Source organism: Eretmochelys imbricata, chromosome 1 (genome assembly GCF_965152235.1).
Source record: "Eretmochelys imbricata isolate rEreImb1 chromosome 1, rEreImb1.hap1, whole genome shotgun sequence".
In the NCBI taxonomy this organism is placed as follows: domain Eukaryota; kingdom Metazoa; phylum Chordata; order Testudines; family Cheloniidae; genus Eretmochelys; species Eretmochelys imbricata.
The window spans coordinates 131,950,231-131,969,539 of NC_135572.1; the positions used below are offsets into that span (position 1 = coordinate 131,950,231).

Sequence of the window (19,309 nt, forward strand, 5' to 3'; positions counted from 1 at the left end):
AACCCTTACCATTTTTACTAGTTTAGTTAAATGATGTTGTGTATAAGACATTGCAAATAATTTGTTGATTCACTTAAAAACTGCTTATGTGCAGTTTACTTGATTTAACACTTGTCTAAGAACCTGAATTACTTCTCCTGCTGGCCCATCTGTTTCCTAAACTGCTGCTGGCTTCTCTACAGTGACAAGAAATAGGTATTTAGTCACAAATGTTCATGGTGAACTGACTAAATACCGATTTCCTGTCACTGTAGATTCCTGAAAGACCAATACTAGTTCTCAAATCCCTGTTTGTATAGGTGAATTTAATGCTGACAAAAGTGGATTGACACAACTGGAAACTATATCCTTTGGTTTATCCACAGGACAAGTATGGGTTGGCAGAGGCAATATAAGCTTCTTTGTGTCACCCTCCCAATAAGCCTAAATCCTAACTTATTTTTTCTCCTCCATTCATGAATCACTTCTTCAATTTATGAACCAGTCACAAGGGCATTAGCAATAAATAAATTAATTAAAATGGCCATGAACTTCTTTTCTGAGATATCTGGCCAGCATCTGAAGTTTTACACTGGCTGAAATATGTAGCTCTGAGGGCACTCATTAAAGTCACTTAAAATGTGAAATTAGATTTTTTTTTATACGAAAGTCTGTAGCAGCTCAAAGCTCTCAAAAGCCAGGCAGTATTTTCTTTTTTTTTAATTAACAATGAATATTTTCTTCCCCAGCTTGAGAGTGGTGAAAGGAGAAAAATTCTTTGACTTACAGAAAGCCTCAGGCAAATCAAGAACTATGTTGTTGTTTTTTCAACTCCTGGAAATGCATATGGGAATCTCCAACTAACTGAAAAATCAATTCTGAGAACCCAGCTCTCTGTTTTTACTGGGCAAATAAAAATTCAGAAGCAAAACAATTATCGCTGTAACTATTAAGAGTCCAACATTCATGAACAATCATGAGTCTACGTTCATGAACTTTGCCTCAGTATCCCCTAAAGCTTTAGATACACAGGGACAGAATAAATGAGTGTTTGTTTGCTTTAATCTCCTGAATCTAGCCAGCACGCTCTTCTCTTCCCTTTCAAACTCTCCCTAAAAACTGCTTTGAATTAGTCTTCTACTTTTAATTGTCTGCTGCTGTGGATGCAGGGCAATTTCAGGTTATCAATGCTCATGGTCTGATTTTCAAAGGAGTGGAACACCTGCAGTCCCCATTGACTTTAATGGGATTTATGGGTGCTCAATGTCTTTGAAAATCAGGCCAAGACAGATCTTCTCCAATTGACTATAAACCAGTGACATTCACAGAGGTCCTAGAAATATTGGCAATACTTCAGGCCACAATCTGCACCTTGGACCTACATCATCTTGGGCTGGTGAAAGAACATGGTCCATTGTTGGTGCAGAGTGTTAATACCTCTCTTTATGGAGGTCAGGTTCCTTGTTTCCATAAAAGATGCAATTGTATGGACATGTCTCAAAAATTAACATTTAGGTACAGCCCAGAGGCATCACCTGTTGTATACATCCCATTTTTGGTAATGGATGAAGAAATGTTTTTATGCTCCTTTTGTTACATCTATTAGCTATTTTGGATAGCATTGATCACAGTGTATTACTGATTCGGCCACAAACCCTGGTGAGAGTAAAAAGGTGTGAAAGCACTCAAGAGCAGCCCTATTTTTTAAAGGTCCCAAAAGATAGTTTTAAGCAATTGCTTTCTGTCTCAAGGATTGCCTTGTGTAAGGTTCTGTAGGATTTCTCCTTTTCCATCTTCTTGTTTAAAGTATATATAGACTTACTAAGGGGGTTAGCTGCTTCATTTTTCCCTCAGCGCAAGGGGCCAATTGCCTTCCCATGTTCTCCACCACATATAGGGCTATTTGCCAGTTTCCCCAAACCAGGAAGGATTAAACACCACACACAGAATCTGTTCATGCCTTTATTCAGGGCACCAATTAATGGTTTCACTGACAGTCTTTAGCAAACCCCAAAATAAAACAGTTTGACATTAGCACTGGGTGAAATATTTTCAGTGAATAATAAATCCACTATAAAAAGCATTTTTCAGGGCATCAAAACTATTTGCAAATTTGGTGAGTAGATTTTTGGCTGAAAAATTGCTGTTGAGATGAAATGTTTCAACATTTTGGTTTGAAATGGTATTTTTGCTTAGAAATTCAGTTAATCAGGGGGAAAATAGACCCTCCTCCCCAAATTACAAACAGTTTAGTAATGACTTGTTTGTTTCAGTGAAAGAAAAAAAAAACAACAATTCCGGTTCGGTTAAAGCAATTTAATTTTATTTTTCAGTTCAGTTCAAACCCTTTCTGAAAGAGACTGCACGTCAGAACTACGCTGGCTGGCCCAAGGTTCCCTTCCCTTGATGTGGCAGACCGCCCTGTCACAATTTGTCTAATTCTATTTCATAGTTAAAGTTCTCTTTATGCAATGCTGTTTTAATGGGTCCTACAATATGCCAGATATTATTTCTTTTGTAATTGATCGTATTTAAGCTTGTCATTATTCCAGATCCTTCTTCATGCCTGTATGGCCAGAAGGTTCACTCGGCCCCTGAGTTAGCAAATACTTAAGCATGTGTTGAATTCAATTGACTTCAATGTGACTTAAAGTCTTTTTTGAAGTGCTTGGCTGAATAGCAATGGACTTATGCACATGGTTAAAGTTATGCATGAACTTAAGTGCTTTGCTGAACTGAGGCATTGAGACTGTGGCAGAATTTGATCAACAGTGAAAAACAGCCCTTTCATCATTGTTTCTGAATTTCACCTAGGGCTCATTTTTCTCTGTCAGTTCTAAGGAGACAGTTTATACATTTTTGAACTGTTTTTCTTATTAAAATATGATTTTCCTAACATATAAATGTCCGAATATTTTCGTAGCTATATTTGTATGCACCTTTTCTGTTCCCAGTGTGGTCTCTCAGCTATCTTAAGTCAATTCCCAATTTACAGCCTGGCCCACTACATTTCTCCACAAAGATTCCTAAGGGGAATTTACCTTTGGTAGGAAAGCTTAAAATTATTTTAAGTGTCTATTGATTTAAACAGGTAAAATTCACATTGAACCCAAACTGGGTATTTTACAACAAATTAGGGAGTCAGACAAACTGCAGTATAACTCTGTCACTTTCTGTTAGAATTTTTCAGAAAGGTCCAGTTTTCTTTGCCGTAATACTGAATTCTTGCTTATGTGCCTGTGTGAATCCCCAAGCCAGATGCATTAAACTATTAACTCTTTGACTTTAATCAGTGTTCTCTGTTTCTTATTCAAATTTGCCTCTCCAAGGACTTTTATCATGGCTGTTCAAAATGTTATAGATCAAAATGGAGTGTTATCTGGGGATCTAAGAGCTAGAAAGCAAGCTCACAAAAGTTTTTCGCTTTTTTTTTCTCTCTGAACAGTTGGCATCAGTTTCATCGTTAAGATATTCTAATACTTAAAAAAATAAATCTGTTTTCTCTGTGAAACTGTGGCCTAACTATAATAATGAACCACGTTTTTTTATCTTTTTCTCCTCTCTCGCTCTCTCTCCCTGTATCACTAATGGAAGGCTGAGATTCTCTCTTGCTCCCTTGTCTCCAACCTCAGTACTATTACTTAGTTCAAGTGAAAACAACGAGGGGTCCTTGTGGAACCTTAGAGACTAACAAATTTATTTGGGCATAAGCTGACCTCCCACTTGGTAAGGCAACTCCCATCTTTTCATGTGCTGTATATTTATACCTGCTTACTGTGTTTTTCACTCCGTGCATCTGATGAAGTGGGTTATAGGCCACGAAAACTTATGCCCAAATAAATTTGTTAGTCTCTAATGTGCCACACGGACCCCTCGTTGTTTTTGCTGATACAGACTAACACAGCTACCCCTCTGAAACTTTAGTTCAAGTGGGTAAGGGCTACTTCAAGTATGTCTAGACTAGAGCATTTGCCCCTGTTTTAACTTAACTGTTGCCAGTTAATTCAAGTTAGCCAACTGGCTCTTAAATGCTAACCTAGGGGCTCCACAAACGTGTTCTGGACATACCCCTGAACTAAAGGAGAAACTGCATTAGCTGAGACCAGTGCTCATGACGGGTCGTTTCCTAAACACCAAAGGACAAATGAAGTCCCTTTGAAACATTCAACACCACTTTTTAATTGTTTAGTTGGACTAATATTGAACAGAACAAAGCACTTCTGTCATCAGAGGTCGACGATGTTGATTCTACAACAATCTCTCTGTCCATTGGCCCAGTCAGACTGAGACCAGTAGTTAAACTAAGTTATCCTGCACTGCATTGCAGGGGTAGTCCTACTTAGTGGTGGCTTTTAATGCTGCTCTCAATTTATTTTCTTTTTGGATATGGAGCCTCCAGAGACTCACGTGTATTGTCCACGAAAATCTGCTCCCTCTCCTTAAGGATTCTGCCTTCATCTAGTACATAGTTATTGGATTGGGTAGGGGTGGGCAAATGGGGATGGCGTACTGCAATACCCATGTGAATCAGGAATAAAACTTTTCATATCCCTTTTGAATGATCAAACAAAGACAAATTTTGAGGGGAAAGACCCCAGCCCTAATGGAATATGATTCAGAGCTGTACTGTGAACAGATAATCTGTTGCATTCATGAGAAAATACAGTAACACCATCAGCGGAAGGAAAATGGTTAGCATGAGTAAACCACAAAACCACGCTCCTGGAAACATAGTTAAAAACATGTTTAAGAGATCTTTTCTTTACTACTTCACAAATTGCTGACAACTGCAGCACCAAGTGTTTCAAATGAGGTTTTAAGTCATCCACATTAGGAATCTGAAGAAAATGAAGCCACTTGTCATATTGATTATAATTTCTTATTTTATTCAACTCACAGGTAAGAATTTTTTTCTGGGGTCTTCATGCTGCAAATTGATTACTGCAGGAAGTGTTAACTTTTAAAGCAGGTAATAAAAAGAACACAAAACTGTCAATTCTTGACTTTTAAATAAATATTTTTATTTAGTGTTATAGCTATCAAATAATTGCCTTTTATGGAGGAAAACAGAATAAATTAAACAAAAGCTTAAAAAGGCACAGATTAAAAAACTCAGAATTAATTTGAGAAAACACATTAAAAATGAGTTGTTATTTGTGTACTGTACCTAATTTTATATTTTAGCTAATATTCTACTACATCAATGTTTATTTTGATTTATATTACTATAACCAATTTGATAGAGCATCCATAATAACTAATAGGTGACTGATCCAAATTTAATAAAGCCTTCAAAAAGCTGTCATATTTATCTTGTTAGTTTGTTAGTGTATGTTCAAAATGTTGTATAAGATTTCCAAACAGGAACTATCTATTTCACTTCACTAAGTGAACTAACCTGAAATGGGTTAGTGATGGTTTTGGAATATCATTATCAATTGTATGTATTCACTTCTGAAGATAATTTATGCATTCTTTCAACAAAGGGGATAAATGGGGAGAGGTCACACATATCTATTCTTCTAGATTCTTATTTTCCATTTTAAATGTTTAACGCACGTTTTACTACATTAGACTTCACTAAAGAGAACCAAGTCTCTTTCAAGTACAGTGCAGCAGATGTTATCACTTTCACAGATATACGTTTCTTAATATAAATGGGTGTATTTAGGTAACAAATTCTGCAAATAAAACTGCCATATGCAAACATGTTATGCTTATAAGAAGCACATGGGATCTTTTTCAGGGGAAAAGGCAATACACCGCGTTTATTGAAGATACAACAATTAGCATATGCATTTAATCAATCACACACACACACACACACACTGTCCCACCAGTCGATGTTATAGTTACCAGTTCAAAGTCTGGATCAATCCAGTGGCCACCTAGGTTGATCATGGGTAGGTAGGAGCCGGGTTCTGTCGGTTGCGACACAGTGTTACGGGGAAGTTTTGGCATGACGAACCCAAAGTTTTATGCCAAGGCACCCTGTTTATATAGTGATTTTTTTTATTGGGACCAATGAGTTTTGTACCGTCATGCTGTAATTAATTGTTGTTTCACAACTGCTTGTTTTTTTAATTGTTTTTTTTATTTTTTTTTAGGGAGTTATTTTATGCCAGTTTTGATTACAGCTATTTTGTTTTTATTGACAGGTGCCTGTTTTATTTTTAGAGTTGTTAATTTGCCCTTCTTTGGCATTTTAATAGGAGCATGTTGCAACCTTTGGGCGCCCTTCCGTCTGTCTTTGGTTCCTTTCTAGAACATTTGGTTCAGTGATGGCTTTTATATTTATTTTTTATTTATACACAAAACAGAATTGATTTACACAGAGCATTTGAACAGGAACATCAAATTGCAATGCAAGAGAAAACAATTGTTGCATTCTTTTACTTTTTCTAAAATATTAAACCTACAACAAAGTGATGACCCTAAAAGGTCTGTTAGTGCCTTGAGATTAGCTCAGATTCAGAATTATACAAAATACAAACATAAAATCCTATTAGAACATATCCCCCTTTTGACCCTTAAAGAATAAAGAACAATTCTTGAGTGGGTCATATTTTATACAACTATTTTATAGCAATATACTGAGAGGCCATTTGAGCTTGTGGTTGTAATTTAACAAACATTTTTTTTGTTCAATAGCACGTGCAATACATTTCTAGCAAGCAAACACAGGACAAGATTAACACAACTAGTAATGGGTGAAACATAATAGACAATACACCCTCAGAAGTCGGGGACCAGCCTGTAAAAACGTTGTACCAGTGATAGGCTGTCAGGTGTTTTTTAGACCTCGCAAGTTTTAGCATCTCTCCATTTGCATGTAATATTTGAATGACATGCTTCCCTATATTCTTTTGTGTGTGTTGTAAAAACTGAGTCACCTTTGTTTCTGACAATAAGTGATTAGTTAGATCGTGCAAATCGAGGCCAAGGGTAACAGAAAAAGTAACCGGGGTGGCGGTTATAGTGCTCTGTGTTTCTTCTATTTTTTGGTAAATAGTACGTATGATTGCTAGTATATAATACACTGGCATTACTGTTACATGAATTCACTGCGGGTTGGCTGATACTTGCATTTTTTCCAAAATACCGTTTCACAGAATGTAACACATACACATTGTCCGTTGTACAAAACACGTCACATTTTTTAGTTTGTTCTACACACATGTGCCCAATGAGGTATTTTTGCTACATGGTTTTGTGGGGACAGGTAGGGACAAGCATACCCATTTCTGAGGGCTCCATTTCTGAGGGCTCCCTCGGGCGTCCAGTAACTTTTCTTTTTTTTTTCAGCCTATTGATCCATAACCCAGGATAGCCAAAAGGATCCCATGGTCAATTTTGGGAGCAGGCTCATTTTTCATATTTTTGTTTTTACAGACTGTTGGTGAGCAATTTTAACAATAATTTTATCTAATAACAAAGCAGGCTTAACCATGCTGGAAACATATTGCATTCATTTATATTTGTAGGTATTGAACAAGTACCATTTTTGTTGTTTTAAAAGCTGTGTTAATACCCTAACGTTCCCAGATATTACCCAAAACATTTTGTGTTTAAGTGATGCTAAACTAAGAATTTGCATTTCAGTACATTTTATGGCCAAGGCAGTTTTATTTTTTAATTTTATTTGTTGTTTATACAGAAGCCAGGAGGTGGTGTTTAGCCACCACTACATATTTTATGTTGCTTTTAGGTTTCCCAGACCTATTTGTACCAAGTCCACACTAGTATTTGCCTGCTTGTGAATGAGACTATTTTGCAGTTGTGACAAGGAACTTAATTTATTTTTAATTACCGTCAGGTCTATCGTATTTATAATTCTTGCTCCAAAACCAATTTTTTGTAATATGGTGTTTGCTATATGAGGATGTTTTCCTGTTAACAGACTGGCATTTTTTGACCTTCAGCCTTTTGTAGCATTGTTTTTTGTAAATATAGTTAAAATGCATATTAATTTTTTTTTGCCTAATGCGTAGGGTTTTTTTTTTGTGACACAATACACAACAATGCTAGCAACAAGACAAACAACACAAGATAAAACATAAAACACAAAAGACAATTTTTGTTGTAACAGTAGATTCATGGTATTCTGGGTTTCTTTTTAGCTGGTACCAGCTTTTCCTGAAGTTTTGAAAGACCAGAAAAACATTTTTCTACCCCTTTTGTAGTGGCAGGTTATTGTTTAAAATATTCCCTTCTTTTACAAATATTCTTGCTGATTGCAGGCAAAACAGAGGAATTACCCCCATACTTTCCTGTGTTCTTGTTCTATAGGCAGGCCAGGTTTTAATGGCTTTTACCTTTTAAGGGTTATGGGGAAATTATTCCACTGTTTAGTTATTAAATTTATGAGGTGGTGTAGCTCAGGTTTTTTTTTTTTTTTACAGCAGACCAGGTTTGTAATGTTTCTTTTGCTGTGCTAAGCTTTAAGTTTAGTTATAGGTAATAGCTGAGAAGCATTATTACCATATGACCTTAGAGATTTTTTTAAAAAATTGTACACTTTACATTGTTGCAGGGGTACTTATTAACATCACATTTATTCCAAAATGTTTAATATTAACAATAACACTAGCATCAAATTTATTAAAGGTATTTTGTTATACCATGTATTGTATTTTTGGGGGTTTGGTGAATTAAAGGGTAGGAGTGTCATGCATATAAGCAGACCCCTTTTATACCTGTCTTTAGATTTCAACACTGCATACACACAAAAAGTCTTGTTTTTTTTTTATTTTTAGGGTTAACCTGTTTTGTTTTTTTATTTTTATAATTTGAGCCTTTTCGTTTTAGGTTGTTTGTTTACTGACCAGATGTGTTTTTCATTTGTAGCTTCTTTGTGCTGCCATTTATGAGCAGGGTGTATTTTTTTTATTATTAGTTAGGTAATTTACATTAACACAGACGCTTTCTGGCTTGCTTTTGGATCCAAAGCCATTACCAGCTTAGAGATTCTGTCTTAAAAGGGACACAATCAACTTTCACCAAAGTTCTGATTACTTTTTGCCTTGAACTCCTGCTTCCAAAACACACAGCCATCTGAAAAAAGAAAACCAAACCTATTGTGGCTCCTTTTAGAGCCCTAATAGGATTGTAATTAAGTAGCATGTTTTGTTTGTATATTTTTTTTATCCCTTTTACAATTTTCATTGCACATGTCCTGGGAAAAATGCACATTATTTTAATAGTTTAACTTTTATAACATTATATTAGCCATAATAATTTTTACATAAAGTCAGGTTTCAGAGTAGCAGCCGTGTTAGTCTGTATTCGCAAAAAGAAAAGGAGTACTTGTGGCACCTTAGAGACTAACAAATTTATTTGAGCATCAAATTTGTTAGTCTCTAAGGTGCCACAAGTACTTCTTTTCTTTTTACATAAAGTGCAACTGGTTGGGGTTTTTTTGTTTTTGTTTTGTTTTTGTTTTTTTTTTTGTGCTCACAGAGTTTTCATGTACCCTTATTAAAGTGACAGTCTGATTACACAGAGCCACCTTAAGGCTCAGTGTTTCTAATGTTGCTTCTTTGTGCACCTTACACCTGCTGTTGCTCCAGAGGGGCACTGCCTTTTTTAAAAAAAAAAAATATTACAGCTTTTATTTGCTATTTCGTTACCAAAAAACAAATCCAGAATTTTTTCCCATTCTCCTGGTTTTGACTGCCCTGCTGCAGCCACGACTTGGAAGACGTTGAATGTTATAAAGCATTAAGGTACCTTAAAGGTTAAATGCTAAATAACAAATCCAAACAACACTAGTTACCTGTGTTTGGCAAACAGTGTCTGTCAGTTTTGCAACTTTGAATGAAAGATTCAAATGGATTTTAGTGGTATTATTTAAAAACAAAACAAAACAAAAACAATTTATTTTAAACCTACAAAACACAGTTTTACAAACCAGCAGTGTTCATTTAGGTCCTTAAACCCTTACATATTTACACACATTTTTTTAAAATATTTTTTACATTGCTTTAATTTTACACAGCTGTACATAGATTACATTTGAATACATTTGGGGGCAGTTAAGTTCCAATAGAAACCCCTTATGTTCTTTTAGCAAATTTGACTAAATTGTCCATAGTCAAATTATTTAAATCAGATTTGCCTGGCTTATTTACAGACATTCCTTTAGAAAAGGGCCCATTTTTCCTTCAGAATGGCTGCAAAGAAACCAAGAATTCTTTTATAACACTTTTTATTTGAATGTTGTATGTGAAATACTAGCCCCATTAAAGCCAAAGGCAAAACTCCCATTGATTTCAATAGGGTTAGGATTTCACCCAGTATGCTCATGGCTGGACCTTTTCTGTAACTGTAGAAGTCTATCATACACATCTGTTGAGCTGGCCAAGATTCTACCCTCACTCACAGTTTTTAAAATGGTCTCAAAATGGTTTCTGTGTGTGCCCCTATAAATAGTATAACAACTCATACGCACCCATTTTATTTCCATCTTACAGTTACCAGTGGAGCAGAACTTTCAATTGTACAATATCCCCAGCACATCAACATATCTCGTGATTCAACTGTTTTGATACTGTGTAAATTTGACTACCCAGATGCAAACACAATGACAACAGAGGTGTACTGGAGGAAAGGCCCTACCTGTAATCAGCGTGGGCTCCAGCCAAGCACCTCTCATGTGTCACAGCTACAAATTAAAACAGAAGAGTCCAAAAGATATTCAATCTTACGACTGGACAACATTCAGCTGAACGACAGTGGCATGTATTTCTGTGATGTAAAGCTAATTTATCCACCACCAAAAAGGCAAAAATGCGGAAGTGGCAGCAGGCTGACAGTACATGGTAAGGAACTTTTGTGAGTTACAGTCAGAAATAGACTTGGGTGTATATAGAGATGAGCTAAATTACCCTCTAGTTATATTGCCTTCCCTCCCACAGTCCCAGAAAACTGCTGTTTTAATTCCACCTGATTCAAAATCAGGGTAGGGGTGGAAGAAGAGTGGCTAGAGTTGTATGAACAAGTGTGGCTTGGACAATGACAACAATACATTCCAAGATTTTACAACAGACTATTTGTATATATATATATTTTTTGCCACTCTCCTGCCCTCACCAGTAGACTCATAGATTTTAAGGCCAAATCATGATAGTCATGTCTGACCTGCAAGTTGCAGGCCACAGAACCTCACCCACCCACTCCTGTAGTCGACCCCTAACCTCTGGCTGAGTTACTGAAGCCCACAAATCATGATTTAAAGCATCCCCCGCAGCTCCCAGTGGCCACAATTCGCCATTCCCGGCCAATGGGAGCTGCAGGAAGCGGTGAGCCACAGGGACATGCTGGCTGCCACTTCCCACAGCTCCCATTGGCCAGGAATGAGGACCGCGGCCACTGGGAGCTGCGGGTGGTGATACCTTAGATGGTCAATGTCAGCAAAATATCTTGCGGCCTGCAATCAGCTTACCCTGATGGGCCGTATGTGGCCCACGGGCTGCAGGTTGCCCACCACTGATTTAAAGACTTCAAGTTACAGAAACTCCACCATTTACTCTAGTTTAAACTTGCAAGTGACTCTTGTCCCATACACATTACATTTCTTACTCTTACTTTTATAGTAAATATATATCAGTGATAACCCTGTAAAATTTGTGTGTGTGTTTCAAGAGGTTGACCCTGAAGGGTCAAGGGGGGTGAAAGTGTCTTTGCTTTAGATTGTAATAAAATTTTCAGTACTTTGTGATACTTGCCCAATTGACTTTCATGACCCTTCTAGGATCCATGATCCACCAACTGAGAAACAGTCTCTTAAACAACACGGATCCTTCACCCATCTGCATTCTCTAAGCAAATGTGACTGGCCAGTCGGTTAGCTGATGCAGGACAACTGCCAAATACTTGAGTCCTCACTATATTCAGCAGACTGTCCAATTGCATTTTGCTGAGGCTCCATCAGTTTTCAGTGGCTGCTGAGAAAATTCTCTTGGCTAGTAGAGCACCAGTACCTTATGATTTCTGTTTTAGAAAAGACATTGCCTGAAATGAAATGAAGTAGCTGTTGCCATGGAAGTGTTTTATTTTCTTTGATTGCAATGTGACAACAAACTGCTAAGAGGTTTTCAGAGATCTTACCGTTAATTGGATGGATTCTCCATCACTGACCATTTTTAAACTGAGATTGGAAATGTTATAAAAGCTATGCCTTAGGAATTATTTTGGGGAATTTCATGGTCTAGGGGTGGCCAAACCATAGCTCGCAAGATGCATGTGCCTCTTTTACAGTTAAAGAACGGCTCACAGAGCCTCCCACTCCCCCTCCTCATACTCTGTCTACCAGACTGAGGTGGGAGGGTGGAGCTGGGGGCTTCTGCCTTGCTGTGGGGTGGTGGGACTATGGGTTTCTGCTCTGCAGGGAGGGGGAATCTCAAGACTTCAGCCCTGTGGGGTGCACCTACTGGAGTTTGGGGCTTCAGCAGGAGCGGGATTGAAACCCTGAACCCAGACAGGCACCTCTTGTGACGCTGAAGCCCTGAGACCCCCTCCTCCCTGCAGGGCTGAAGCCCCGGACCCCGCCAAGTGCCTCCCATGGGGCTGAAGCTCCTAGGCACACCGCCCTCTGCAGGGTTGAAGCCCAGAGCCTTAGCAGGCACTCCCTAGCTATTGAACATCTGAAGATTGACATAGGGAAGGAGGAGGATCCTGGGAACTACAGGCCAGTCAGCCTCACCTCACTCCCTGGAAAAGTCATGGAGCAGGTCCTCAAGGAATCAATTCTGAAGCACTTAGAGGAGAGGAAAGTGATCAGGAACAGTCAGCATGGATTCACCATGAGCAAGTCATGCCTGACTAATCTAATTGCCTTCTATGACGAGATAACTGGCTCTGTGGATGAGGAGAAAGCAGTGGACATGTTGTTCCTTGACTTTAGCAAAGCTTTTGACACGGTCTCCCACAGTATTCTTGCCAGCAAGTTAAAGAAGTATGGGCTGGATGAATAGACTATAAGGTGGATAGAAAGTTGGCTAGATTGTTGGGCTCAATGGGTAGTGACCAATGGCTCCATGTCTAGTTGGCAGCTGGTATCAAGTGGAGTGCCCCAAGAGTCGGTCCTCGGGCTGGTTTTGTTCAATATCTTCATCAATGATCTGGAGGATGGTGTGGATTGCACCCTCAGCAAGTTTGCAGATGACACTAAACTGGGAGGAGCGGTAGATACGCTGGAGGGTAGGGATAGGATACAGAGGGACCTAGAAAAATTGGAGGATTGGACCAAAAGAAATCTGATGAGGTTCAACAAGGACAAGTGCAGAGTCCTGCACTTACGACGGAAGAATCCAATGCACCGCTACAGACTAGGGACCAAATGGCTCAGCAGCAGTTCTGCAGAAAAGGACCTAGGGGTTACAGTGGACGAGAAGCTGGATATGAGTCAACAGTGTGCCCTTGTTGCCAAGAAGGCCAATGGCATTTTGGGATGTATACGTAGGGGCATTGCCAGCAGATCGAGGGACATGATCGTTCCCCTCTATTCGACATTGGTGAGGCCTCATCTGGAGTACTGTGTCCAGTTTTGGGCCCCACACTACAAGAAGGATGTGGAAAAATTGGAAAGAGTCCAGCGGAGGGCAACAAAAATAATTAGGGGACTGGAACATATGACTTATGAGGAGAGGCTGAGGAAAATGGGATTGTTTAGTCTTCAGAAGAGAAGAATGAGGTGGGATTTGATAGCTGCTTTCAACTACCTGAAAGGTGGTTCCAAAGAGGATGGATCTAGACTGTTCTCAGTGTCAGCAGATGACAGAACAAGGAGTAATGGTCTCAAGTTGCAGTGGGGGAGGTTTAGGTTGGATATTAGGAAAAACTTTTTCACTAGGAGGGTGGTGAAACACTGGAATGCGTTACCTAGGGAGGTGGTAGAATCTCCTTCCTTAGAGGTTTTTAAGGTCAGGCTTGACAAAGCCCTGGCTGGGATGATTTAACTGGGAATTGGTCCTGCTTTGAGCAGGCGGTTGGACTAGATGACCTCCTGAGGTCCCTTCCAACCCTGATATTCTATGATTCTATGATTTGAAGCTTGGAGGGTCAGTAAGTTTGGCCACCCCAGCCTGTGTTATACAGGCAGTCAGACTAGATGATCACAGTGTTCCCTTCTGGCCTTGGAATCTATGAATTCATTGGAAATTATGGATTCCATCATTTTATAATCAGGTTATCATGATGTTAAGAAATCTTACACCTTTCAAGTTGAACTGTTCATAACTCTCTCCATAAGAGGCTCAAACCCTTAGCCTGAAAAATTAGTGAAAAAATGTGATAAATATGAATAGGAAGCCAACCATGACCAAGCCCTATCTAATCCATCACATAAAAAGCTCATCTGAAAAGTGAACAAACACCTTTTTGGTTTTTAGATACTTAAATGTTCCTTTCTTTATTTCAGAGTCCAAATGCAATGGCAATATCAGACATGATAAAATGTGGTGGGTGTGGTTCTTTCTTCTTGGATATAGCATCTGTTCCTCCATTATCATCATAGCTTTCTCTGTAAGTAACCATTCAAAAATAAGTATTACAAAACTAAGTATGATCCTGGGGTATTTCTGATGAAAAAGGGATGGGTGAGTATGTGGCAACTCTGTATAAAGGCACTCCTCAATATCCAGCAGGTGAAGGGCTACAAGTAGAACCCAGATGCCTTGCCCATTTCATGTGTGATTTGTAGGAGAGACCAAGGCATGTCTTTAAAAGAAATGGGGTGCTGTCACCCACCACCTGCCCTGTTACCTTTAGGCTGTGCAGCTTTGGCTCAGAGTCCTGACACCACTAGTATCACCACAGCATAAAAGTCTCACCCTGAGCTACCACCAACCCACTTACTCCTTGTAAGGTGACCCCAACAGCCATTCTGGTCCTGAGTCTCCCCAAAACCTTCTCCTCTGCAGTGTCCATTCTCTCTTACTGAGGTAACACCAAGTTCACTGCTCCCAAAGAGCCAGGACACACAACAGCTTGTTAGCTTGGCTGGGGTGATACGCTTCAACTTAATACACCATACTAAGATGGCAAAAGTAAGAATAAGTTTATTAACAAAGAACATAGATTTAAGTGATTTCAAGCAAGACTGAAAAAGATATGACAGGGTTACAAACAAAACTAACACATTCTAAAGTGTCTAAAAGTTAATTCTAACAAAATGTAGCTTTGCCTAACATAATCTCTTACTCACACCAAGAGTTCAGCATTCTCCAGCTTGCTTATGCATCTTTCCTAGCTACAAAATTCTGGCTTGCCCTGCTCCCTATCAGCAAGGAAGCAGCTACTGCTGGGTGGTCTTGGTCCTGCCTTTTGGTCCTTGGAGAGCTCTACACAGCGAGACATGAAACTATTCTTTTTAATCTTGCTTTTCTCTTCCCAGCTCACTCGGTCTACAGTCACAGGACCTCTCTAAACAAAATACATTTAACAGAATGCTGGTCCTTAAAGGTGCAGAATGTGGAGCCGGGATGTATTGGACCTATGCCCGCCCTGAAAGGGCCCAGACAACCAGTGACATTTCTTGACTGTACAGCATTTTTCTTTTCAAGGCCAGTTAAGAATATACGAGTAGATGTTCAAAGACTAAACTTTACAGCAAAAGCTTGAAAGAGTACCTCTTACTTCCCAAACAACTCCCTTGTCCCAAACACCGTTGTGAAAAGAAGACTTGTGCAGTGTAGCAATTTTGAAGGTCAACAAATTCAAGCAAGGACAGGATTGTATTCCTAACAGCACCTTATTTCAATGTGACTAGTCTGGAATGTGAGGATGTGTCCGGTCGCTTCCCAGCTTATGGCTGCCTCTGCTGCTTTAGACTAAGAACAGGGCCTCAGACTGTCACAGTAAGAGAAGGCCCTTACACCGGCAGACAGGGATTTTGATTCTTTTTTTTATACCTCTAGAACTAGCCAAGTGATAAGAATACATCTATATTCTTAGAGTATAGGCCTTTACAGACAGGCCTGAATATCTATATCCTAACACCAACTTCCAGGGTGCATCATATCACTGTGCCATTTGGCTTTTATTGTTGTTGCGCCTTTCTGATTTCATGGCTTTTTTCCTGTGCTGATTGGCCAGCTATAGATGGCGTGTGGTTGGGTTTTTTGTTGTTTGTTTTGAGTTTTTGGCTCAGGGGACAGGGCAAGGAAGGGGCCCAATAAAAGTTTTCTGCCCTGGCCAATGGAACCGCTAGGCCCACTCATGTGGCTGGTGACCTGAGTCAACCTTTTTCCACAGCATAAAATTCACTGTCACAATTAGCAACCTTTACTAGCAGTCCCAGCAGAGGCCTAGAAATGAATTTTCATGGAGACATGAATCACTCCGGATCAAGGCTGAGGCATATTGGTGGGATGGTGTGGGAAAACCTACAGGATGCCTTTGCATTTTCTGTGCATAAAAGCCTGTGGTTTCAATCCAGCATCTTTCATAAACCCTAAATCAGCCCCCTCCCAAATACAGTTTTTTAAAGTTCCTAAGAAAACCCCCAAACCCCTACCTTTTTTAAAATGATAGTACAGAAATACGTTTTCAAATAGTAACTGGGGGGGGAAAAGTATTTAATAAGATCACAAACACAATCCAGAATATTAATTCAGTCACTTCTTAGTTGTACAATATAAGCAAACACTTTTCCTGTTGCCTGGAAAAGCTTTGCATTTAGGATTGGTACTATATGGTTGTGTTAATGTAATGTATTTCATTGCAAAATTTTTATGCAGGAGCAGTTTTTAGTAATACGTCCTGTTTTTCTTTCTGCACACGTTTTTAGATAGAAAGTACCCCCAAAAGTCCCCAAATTCCATCCACTCACCCCCCTTGTGGTGTCAGAAAATTATATAAAAATTAGCCACTGTATGGTAGCCAGTATATCACTCTAAAGTCATCATGATAATCTTGATATTCTGCCAGTTTTTAAAGGTTAAAAGGATAAAGGATTGCATAAAGGAACTGAGTATCTTTTATTACACTTGCAATGTTCTCAGGCACATCGCAAGTAGCACAGAATCCAAACACAAATCTTGGGGAGCCATTCTTGTTAAGTTGGGCTGATGGTCTCTAAGGCAATGGCATATCTGATGACAATGTGTTATTTATTGCTTAATGATGTGGGTTTTTTTAACAGATTCTTCAGTGTTGTAAAAAGCATAAGAACAACTCAGGAAATACAGAGGGCATCTGTACTTTGCCAAGCGAATGGATTTATGATAAACCGTCCAGGGCTGTTCATAATGAATTTAATCAAGAATATGAAGATATGAGACTAATGAGGACTTTTACTCACAGTGGAAGTAAGATATGAAAAAGGTGGATGCATTCATAATTGAATTACATTAGTACATGTAGCAAGTACTTTTCTACCCCCACAAAAAACTTGGTTAATTTAGAGTTAGTGTTGCTGAAGTGAATTTCATATCAAAACAATCACTAAAAATCAAAGAAACCACCAGTTAAGGCAACATGAACATCAAAGCCCATCTCACTGTATATGTCTTACCACCCAAAGGAACTCAGAATCCTCTGACAGATCTAATTCTTCTTAATCACAAGAACAAAGGTACAGCATGAACTTTCACCTTCGGTTAGATTAAGATGCATTCCCCATGAGCACAAGTGTAGTGGCAAAATCTGCAATGTGTTATTTCTCCATTAAAAAGTAGGATGTCAGATTTAGAATTGTGAGTTGGAGTGTGCTTGGGAGGAAATCCCATACCTAACACCAGCCTACTATTTTGCCCCTACTATATTTCCCTCTTTGGTGCCCCCTTTCACCTCTTAACTCCTTTCAACCTCTCCCACTCTCAGATATCCAGCCATTTCCCTCACTCTGATCACCTTGGATATATACACCTCCCAGCAAAATGAAACAACAAAATGTAGCTTGTGAGGGAAGGAAAAAAAACAACACCTACTTTAAAATTACTGGAAACATACTGATGTGCACATAACATACCTGAGTGAATGCATGAGCTAAGTCCTGTAACCCTTGTCCTGTCTTCCCTGATCCTCCTTACTCACTCATGTGTCAGGTCCAAAATTAGCTTGTAAGCTCTTCTGGGCAGGCACAATGTCATTTATATTTTCTAAGGTACCGAGCACACTTGTAGAGCCTGTATAAATAATTTAGTGAGGCTGCTTAGAAATAGTTTACTTTAATTTGCATTAAATTTGCATTATCTACTACTTGAGGTAGTCCTATAACAGAATGAGTAATGGCTGTATATAAATGACATGGGAAAAATTAATACTTCTGGACAAAATCTACTCAAATTGCCCTGAAAGAAAGGGCTTTTTTTTTTGCATAAGTTGATATTGTTTTGACTCCGTATTGATGAGCAGATATCACACCAAGGAAAGTAACCATTTTGGGTCAAAGGAGGAGATTACTATAACTGAATGGCAGAAGCTACCACAGACATTCTCTCTAGAGCAGCAGTTCTCAAACTGTGGGTTGGGACCCAAAGTGGGTCACGACCCCATTTTAATGGGGTTGCCAGGGCCGGCCTTAGACTTGCTGGGACCCAGGGCTGAAGCTGAAGCCCAAGCTCCACCCTCACCCAGGGCAGAAGGGGGTCGTGGAGCAATGAAGTTTGAGAACCCATGCTCTAAGAGTGTCTTCTGCTTATCAGGTTTCAGAATGGTAGCCGTGTTAGTCTGTATCAGCAAAAAAAACGAGTAGTACTTGTGGTACCTTAGAGACTAACAAATTTATTTGGGTATAAGCTTTCATGGGCTAAAACCCACTTCAGCAGGTGCATGCAGTGGAAAATACAGTCGGAAGATATATATACACAGAGAACATGAAAAAATAGGTGTTGCCATACCAACTGTAATGAGACCAGTTAATTAAGGTGGGCTATTATCAGCAGGAGAAAAAAAAAACTTTTGTAGTGATAATCAGGTGGATGGTCCATCGCAAACAGTTGACAAGAAGGTGTGAGTAACAGTAGGGGAAAAAATAACATGGGGAAATAGTTTTTACTTTGTGTAATGACCCATCCACTCCCAGTCTTTATTTAAGCCTAATTTAATGGTGTCCAGTTTGAGAATTAATTCCAATTCTGCAGTTTCTCGTTGGAGTCTGTTTTTGAAGTTTTTTGTTGGAGAATTTTAACTTTTAGGTCTAAAATTGAGTGACCAGGGAGGTTGAAGTGTTCTCTGACTGGTTTTTGCATGTTATAATTCTTGATGTCTGATTTGTGTCCATTTATTCTTTTGCCGTACAGATTGTCCGGGTTACTCATACCTTCTTGTCAACTGTTTGAAATGGGCTATCCTGATTATCACTACAAAAGGTTTTTTTTCTCCTGCT

At 39.0% G+C, this 19,309-nt stretch overlaps 1 protein-coding gene across 1 annotated transcript; it reads left to right on the forward strand.

Annotated features, from left to right (window-relative positions):
• The first annotated feature begins 4,763 nt into the window (after positions 1 to 4,763).
• Positions 4,764 to 18,756, forward strand: LOC144258997 (paired immunoglobulin-like type 2 receptor alpha). Its single transcript, XM_077807155.1, has 4 exons — positions 4,764 to 4,878; positions 10,452 to 10,799; positions 14,399 to 14,502; positions 17,123 to 18,756. The coding sequence occupies exons 1-4, from the start codon at positions 4,827 to 4,829 to the stop codon at positions 17,297 to 17,299; spliced, it is 681 nt and encodes a 226-aa protein (XP_077663281.1). The 5' UTR covers positions 4,764 to 4,826; the 3' UTR covers positions 17,300 to 18,756.
• The last annotated feature ends 553 nt before the right edge of the window (positions 18,757 to 19,309 follow it).